The 8,176-nt window shown below is 47.0% G+C and overlaps 1 protein-coding gene across 7 annotated transcripts in view; it reads right to left on the reverse strand.

Annotated features, from left to right (window-relative positions):
* LOC147121650 (heterogeneous nuclear ribonucleoprotein Q-like) overlaps nt 1-6,536 on the reverse strand; it is a 33,349-nt gene extending 26,813 nt beyond the window's left edge. For 6 of the 7 annotated variants that reach the window (XM_085982082.1, XM_085982081.1, XM_085982080.1 and 3 more), the window contains exons 1-2: nt 6,386-6,536; nt 5,431-5,596 (exon numbers count right to left, since the gene is read on the reverse strand). In XM_085982082.1, coding sequence (XP_085838208.1) covers nt 5,431-5,596 — 166 coding nt within the window. In that variant the 5' untranslated portion in view covers nt 6,386-6,536. Of the gene's footprint in view, nt 1-5,430 lie in introns of all 7 variants that reach the window. The other variant, XM_085982077.1, reaches the window with a different exon arrangement.
* Between the last annotated feature and the right edge of the window lie 1,640 nt (nt 6,537-8,176).

Here is an 8,176-nt window from a genome sequence, read left to right on the forward strand (position 1 = left end):
TCTCCTTAATAATGGACTCCAAAATTTTACCTACCACACATGTTAGGATAACCGGTCTATAGTTTCCAGCCTTCTGTCTACTGCCCTTTTTAAATAAGGGTGTTACATTAGCAGTTTTCCAGTCTGCCGGGACCTTTGCTGAGTCCAGGGAGTTTTGGAAAATTACCAATGCATCCACAATCCCTACCGCCACTTCCCTCAAGACCCTAGGATGTAAGCCATCAATTTATCCGCCTTGAGTCCCATTATTTTACCGAGTACCACTTCCTTAGTGATTTTGATCGTGTTTAGCGCCTCCCCCCCATAGCCCCGTTTGTCCAGTGTTGGGATATTCTTAGTGTCTTCTACTGTAAAGACTGATACAAAATATTCATTGTGTTTTTGCCATCTCCATATTTCCCACCATTAATTTCCCAGTCTCATCCTCTAAGGGACCAACATTTACTTTAGCCACCCTTTTTCTTTTTATATAACTAATAAAGACTCTTACTATCTGTTTTTATATTTTTTGCTAATTTACTTTCATAATCTATCTTCCCTTTCTTAATCAATCTTTTTGTTATTTTTTGCTGTCTTTTAAAATTTTCCCAATCCTCTATCCTCCCACTAGATTTGGCTACCTTATATGCCCTTGTTTTTAGTCGAATACTATCCTTAATTTCTTTACTTAGCCACGGATGGCTGTCTTTTCTTTTACACCCTTTTCTTCTCAGTGGAATATATATTTTTTGGAAGTTGTAAAATAACTCCTTAAATGTACACCACTGATCATGTATCGTCTTACCCTTTAATCTATTTTCCCAATCCACTCTACTCAATTCCACTCTCATACCTTCATAGTCTCCTTTATTCAAGCTTAGCACGCTTGTTTGACATCCAACCTTCTCACCCTCTAATTGAATATGGAATTCAACCATGTTATGGTCACTCATTCCAAGGGGATCCTTTACTAGGACATTTTTAATTAATCCTGTCTCGTTACACAGGACCAGATCTAAGGTTGCTTGCCCCCTGGTCGGCTCAGTTACATACTGCTCAAGAAACCCATGCCTAATACTCATCCTCAAGGCAGCCCTGCCCAATTTGATTTGTCCAATTAATATGGTAGTTAAAATCCCCCATAATTATAGATGTTCCCTTATTACAAGCCTCAACTATTTCCTGATTGATACTCCGTCCAACATAGTTGCAACTGTTCGGAGGCCTATAGACGATGCCCACTCGTGTTTTTTCCCTATTATTCCTTACCTCCACCCAAACTGTTTCATTATCCTGATCTTTTGACCCAATATCATTTCTCTGTATTACAGTGATTCCTTCCTTTATTAACATAGCCACCCCACCTCCCCTTCCTTCCTGCCTGTCCTTCCTGATCGTTAAATAACCTGGTATGTTTAATTCCCAGGCATTGTCACCCTGCAGCCATGTTTCTGTAATGGCCACAAGATCATACCCATATGTAGTTATTTGTGCCATTAACTCGTCTATTTTGTTACGAATGCTACATGCATTCAGATAGAGAACTTTCAAATATGTTTTGTGACACTTAGTTCCTGCTTTTGCCCTTTTTATTACTTTACCTTTTACTCCATACCTTCTGCCCCTTCCTGACACGCTCTGGTTTTTAATTTCCCCACTGCTACCTAAGTCTACGACCTTCTCTGTTGTCATTTTTATTATTTGCTCTCTAAGAACCTCCCCCCTACTAGTTAGTTTAAAGCCCTCTCTACAGCCCTAGTTATATGATCCGCCAGGACTCTAGTCCCAGCACTGGCCAAGTGAAGCCCGTCCCAACGGAACAACTCCCTCCTGCCCCAGTACTGGTGCCAGTGTCCCAGGAAGCAAAACCCATTTCTCCCACACCAGTCTTTGAGCCACGCATTTAACTCTCTAATTTTATTTGTCCTAGCCAAATTCGCTCGTGGCTCAGGTAATAATCCAGAGATTATTACCCTTGAGGTTCTGTTTTTTAATTTGACCCCTAGCTGTTCATACTCCTTTAACAGAACCGGCTTCCTCCACACAATTTGCTTTCCCACCTATCTTTGTATCATCAGCAAATTTGGCTACATTACACTCGGTCCCTTCATCCAAGTCACTAACTGTAAATTATAAATAGTTGTAAATTGTAAATAGTTGAAGCCCCAGCACTGATCCCTGCAGCACCCCACTAGTTACAGTTTGCTAACCTGAAAATGACCCATTTACCCCGACTCTCTTTTTCCTGTTAGTTAGCCAATCCTCTACCCATGCTTATATTACCCCCAACTCCGTAAGCTCTTATCTTGTGCAGTAACCTTTTGTGGCACCTTATCAAATGCCTTCTGGAAATCCAAATACACAAAATCTACTGGTTCCCCTTTATCCACACTGCTTGTTACATCCTCAAAGAACTCCAGCAAATTTGTCAAACATGATTTCCCTTTCCTAAAACCATGCTGACTCTGCTTGACTATATTATGATTTTCTAAATGTCCTGCTACCACTTCCTTAGTGATGGACTCCAGCATTTTCCCAATGAGAGATGTTAGGCTAACTGGTCTATAGTTGCCTGCTTTCTGTCTCCCTCCTTTCTTAAACAGGGGCGTTACATTTGCGGTTTTCCAGTCCGCTGGGACCTCTCCAGAATCCAGGGAATTTTAGTAGATTATAACCAACAATGCCAAAAAGCAGTGTGGACATTTCCAGAGAATTGAGCACCAAATCCTGGCTGTATTTCAGTGTGTTGCAATGTTAGAGATGCCATCTTTCAGGTGGCGTTACACCGAAGTTTCATCTGCCCCCTCAAGTGGGCATAAAAGATCCTATGCCACTATTTGAAGAACAGGCAAACTGAGATAGAGGATCAGCCATGATCATATTGAATGGCGGAGCAGGCTCGAAGGGCCTACTCCTACTCCTATTTTTCTATGTTTCTACTGGCCAAAATAATCCCTCAACTAGTATCATTAAAACAAATTATCTGCTCATTTATCTCATTGCTGTTTGTGGGTCCTTGCTGCCTACATTCTAACAGTGACTACACTACAAAAGTACTTAAGTGGCTCTGAAGCACTTTGGAATGCCCAACAATTGTGAACCGCACTATATAAATGCACATTCTCTCTTTAAATGTATATTGACCAAGTGGTAAAAATTTGCGCCTGAATTAGAATCAGCTAAATATCAAATGCCTGAACATTTAAGGGTTTCTTAAAACTCGGCAGACCTAAAAGCAGAGGAAACTGCACCTTATGCACCACAATGATCAGTTTTAATGATACTCTCAGATGAAGAGAAGACGAGGAACTACCAGACTTGTCAATTTCCTCCGTTACAAAGAATGCCATACCGACTTGTATCAACCAACTTTGCAGCAATGTACTTACTGCAATACAGTTTTCATTGTACAAGGACTTAACTTCCATCAAACAAACTAGGATGAACTAATAAAAGTTCTTTGGGGGCAGTGAATTTTGTTTAACTGGTGAGGTTGATTTTGTATTGGGAGGCTGATTTTGTTTAGGGTATTTAGAAAATGTTATCATTGAAAAATTTATTTGCAAGTTCCTTTTTCATTCTCAGGGAAGGTATCCCTACACAATATTTTCCAGAAGGATTTCAGTCACTTTGCATATTCCTAGAATATAAAACTTTTGATACTGTGAGGATAAGGATACCAGTGCTTTTCAGACAAACCCATAGGCTTGCAGCTGTGCCGATATTATCTTCAAGTAATAAATTGGGGGCGGGGGGAAAGGAAAAAGAAACATGGGGCAATACATGAGAAAATGGAACATGAAATAGCAAACAAAATTATATCCTGCATAACAAGCATCACCCTTTATTTTATTTAGCTTAAAAAAAACTCAGTCTGCTTCAGCAGGAAAAAAACTATCCACTCAAAAAGTGTACAATACTTCCAACAAAGGCATCACTTTCAAGAGTGTGCACTCCCACAGCATCTCAATCTGGAGTCCTGAAAAGTGCCTCGTCAGAAGTGAAAATTTCAATTCTCAGATTCCCAACAGCACCAAGGAGATTCCTATTTGGATGCGCTAGCCATTCTTTGGAAATTTCAGACTCTTAATGCTCACATCATAGGCAGTAGAGCAATAAAGGTACTCAAATGGCAGGAATAGCATTACTACCATGTTAAGCATATACACCTAGTTAATATTAAAAATTATAATTAACTTTCTGCCCACTGCTCCAGTTATATGTCATATATATTTCAGTATCTTCCATGCCCCTTTTTGGTCAAGTCTCATCACTTCTGAGCTTACAACTCTTCCTAGGTGTCAGTGGGTAGCACTCTCACCTCAGTCAGTAGGTCGTGGGTTCAAGTCCCACTCGAGACTTGAGCACAAAAATCTAGGCCGACACTCCACTGCAGTGCTGAGGGAGTGCTGCACTGTCGGAGGTACCATCTTTCAGATGAGATGTTAAACCTAGGCCCGTCTGCTCTCTCAGATTGACATAAAAGATCCCCAGGCACTATTTTGAAGAAGAGTAGGGGAGTTATCCCCGGTGTCCTGGCCAATATTTATCCCTCAATCAGCATCACTAAAGCAGATTATCTGGTCATTATCACATTGCTGTTTGTGGAAGCTTGCTGTGTGAAAATTGGCTGCTGCGTTTCCTACATTACAACAGTGACTACACTTCAAAAAGTACTTCATTGGCTGTAAAGCGCTTTGTGACTTCTGGTGGTCGTGACAGGCGCCATATAAATGCAAGTCTTCCTTTCATAGGCATTGCCATTCTTCACTTTAAGCCTAGAACAATGGGTCTCAATAGAGGACATCACAGCCTAGCCTAATACCACCCTCATCAGGCAACGTGTGCATATTTTACTAGCAGTCACAGAACAGGAGATGGGATAGGAGCCGGGGCTCTTTTTTCCCCCCCCTTGTGTGGTCAAAGAGGCTGAAGCTAATTGTTATGACTCAGCTACTGCTATGGTGGAGATTAACCAACTCAGGCTAGGAATCGAACCACGGTCCTCCAAGTCTGTATGGTTTAATGTTACATTGAACAATGCCGTTACCTGCTAGACCAGATGGGGAATTTCAACTTTTCCTCTTTAAAAAAAAAGTATCCATTTTGTCCTCTAGGTGAAAACCGGCCCTAAATGAGGATAACTCTGAAGAAACATAGCTGTCTCACTGTCTATAAATAGGTGCACATCACTTGCATCATGAAGGATGAGTCAACCCAAGCTACCCCTGGCAGCCCAAGAATGTAAAGGCATATTCTTGAGTTAACCCTACATCAGATTTTTCACTATTGAAATCGGACAACCAATACAGAATTAAAATAGGGATGGTGTCAATTTGCAAATATGAAGTATGACAAAAACGGCACAATGGGTAAAAGTTGGTTTAGTGTGCTGGAGATTAATATACAAATTTAGTTTTGATAGAGCGCATAAATTTACAACCCACATACCTGCTAAATAAATGTCATCTAGTTTGTCTGCAACTTTTTGTGGTAAACCGGCGCTTAATAAAGTCGGATAGTGTTCGGATCGATCAACGGCAGTGGAGGAGGTGTCCATCGGCTCTTCTGTCCCATTCCCATTCATATGCTCGGTCGCCATTTCCTCTGTGGACATCTGTACACGTGGACAGAGATGGAAGGGAAAAACATGTGTGGTGATGCCCGCACTCTGCAAATGGGTTGGTGTAAAGTGACAGCACCAGGGGCGGAGAGGGAGCAGCCGGCTGGGGGGGGAAATGGGCTCTCCAGGGGTCCCCGGGGAGTGAGCTCACAGCGAGTCCTCGACCCCCCCCCACCCCACTGAAACGGGCGGGAGGAAACCAGCCTTGCCGCCCAGTCCACACCCTCCCCCCGGGGCCGGGGCTGACAGGGAGGTGATTGGCCGGGAGCCCGGCTCACCCACACGTGTGTGTGTGTTGGAGCGGCGCTGCCGGGCCCAGGGAGGGAAGGGCCCTGTTCAACCCGCTGGCCAGTGACACCCCAATCCCCCACACACACACACACCCCCCGCGGGGTCCCAGCAGCCCGGCCCGGGGGGGATGCGGGAAGGGGCTCCCTCACACACACCCAGCCGCCGGCCATGTGTCCCAGACAATAGACCTCTCGCTCTCCCTCCTGCCGCCGCCGCCTCACCATCTCCGAACCAACCCGTCTTGACCCTCCCCTCCCGCCAGTAGGGCCTCCTCGCTCGGGTCGGACAGACTCAGAGTGGCCTCTCCTTCACCAACCGGACTTACAGTCTAAGCGAGGCCGGTTCGGGCCTAGCGCCGCGCTCTGACACAGCTCGATTTTCGCAGCCGGGCCTCACCGTTACAGCCCATCCCCACCCCCATCACACACACAAACACACACAGGCCGCCCCAGCCCAACAAGCCGGGTAGAGGCGGAGCCGGCGGATGCTGACCTGCCTCCCGCTCTGTCGGCAGCGCTGCGGATCGGTGCGTCCGGCTGCTCTCGCTCGCGCACTGAAACCTCACAAAATGGCGGCGGGGTGGTGGGCGGGCGCGGCTCGCACAGCCCCCGAGCTCCACTCGCATGGCGGGGTCTCCCCGCCTGCCCCGCAAGGACACTCTCAATGGCGGGCGTGGCCTCCCGCCCGCGGACCCGCCCCCAACCTCCCCATTGGCTGCAGGCGGCGGCTGGGCCCCGCCCCCAACCTTCCCATTGGCTCCAGGCGGCGGCCGGACCCCGCCCCCGACCTCCCCATTGGCTTCAGACGGCGGCTGGGCCCCGCCCCCGACCTGCCCATTGGCTGTTAGCGGCGGCTGGCCCCACCCCCGACCTCTCCATTGGCTGCTAGCGGCGGTCGGGCCCTGCCCCCGACCTCCCAATTGGATGCAGGCGACGGCCGGGCCCCGCCCCCTTAAAGTAGATTGACAGTCGCCTCCTCCCCAGCTGCTCACTCCTTCCAGTTGCGCTGTTGGCTGACAATTGTCGTCACCAATTGACGAGGTCAGCATGAGCCCTCGCTTCTTAAAGGGGCACAACCAGTAAAGACTGGAACTTAGCAAAACATTAAAAAGCAAACTTAACAAATTAAATCAAAATACTATTCCCCCAGGGTAATGATGCACTCATAAGAAATAGGAGTGGGCCATTTGTCCCCTCGAGCCTGCCCCGCCATTCAATCAGATCATGGCTGATCTGGTCTTGGCCTCAACTCCACTTTCCCGCCCGATCTCCATAACCGTCGACTCCCCTGTTTTTCAAAAATCTGTTTATCTCCACCTTGAATATATTCAATGACCCAGCCTCCACAGCTCTCTGGGGTAGAGAATTCAAAAGATTCACGACCCTCTGAGAGAAGAAATTCCTCCTCATCTCAGTTTTAAATGGGTGCCCCCTTATTCTGAAATTATGCCCCCTAGTTCTAGATTCCCCCATGAGGGGAAACATCCTTTCTGTATCTACCCTGTCAAGCCCCCTTAGAATCTTATATGTTTCAATAAGATCACCTCTCATTCTTCTAAACTCCAATGAGTATAGGCCCAACCTGCTCAATCTTTCCTCATAAGTCAACCCCTTCAACTCAGGAATCAACCTAGTGAACCTTCTCTGAAATGCCTCCAATGCAAATATATTCCTCCTTAAATAAGGAGACCAAATCTGTATGCAGTACTCCAGGTGTGGCCTCACTCCAATCACCCCGGTGCCCACCAGTTGCGGAAGGCCTCAAGCTCACCCACGGACACCGCGTACCCCATCTCCAGCGACACCCGGGCGCGGATGTAGCCGCAGAAGAGAGGCAGGCAGTCGGGCCGAATGATGCCCTCGACCGGGCCAGGCCCAGGAGCAGTCCCACAAGGAGGTCCTCTGACCTGCCCGCTCCCCTCTGCACTGGGTGCCCAAAGATCAGGAGCGTGGGACTGAAATGCAACCAAAAATCGAGGAGCAGCCCCTTTCTTCCCAGCTGCTCACACTTCTTTCTTTGTGTGAAACCAAATTAACAAATAAATTGTAACTAAAATCCAATAACCCCTTAAATAACCCTTAACCCCTCAAATTAAAATTTGATTATTTGAACTAATTATGCACTCCAGTCCCCGCGGCGCCCACCGGTCACGCAAAAGCTCGAGCGTGCCGGCGGACACCGCGTGCTCCATCTCTAGGGCCACCCGGGCGCGAACAAGGCCACGGAAGAGGGGGAGGCAATCCGGTCGGACGACCCCCTCGACCGCCCGCTGCCTGGACCAAT

Source organism: Somniosus microcephalus, chromosome 3 (assembly GCF_052327205.1).
Source record: "Somniosus microcephalus isolate GS21.2 chromosome 3, FLI_Smic_1.0, whole genome shotgun sequence".
Taxonomy (NCBI): domain Eukaryota; kingdom Metazoa; phylum Chordata; class Chondrichthyes; order Squaliformes; family Somniosidae; genus Somniosus; species Somniosus microcephalus.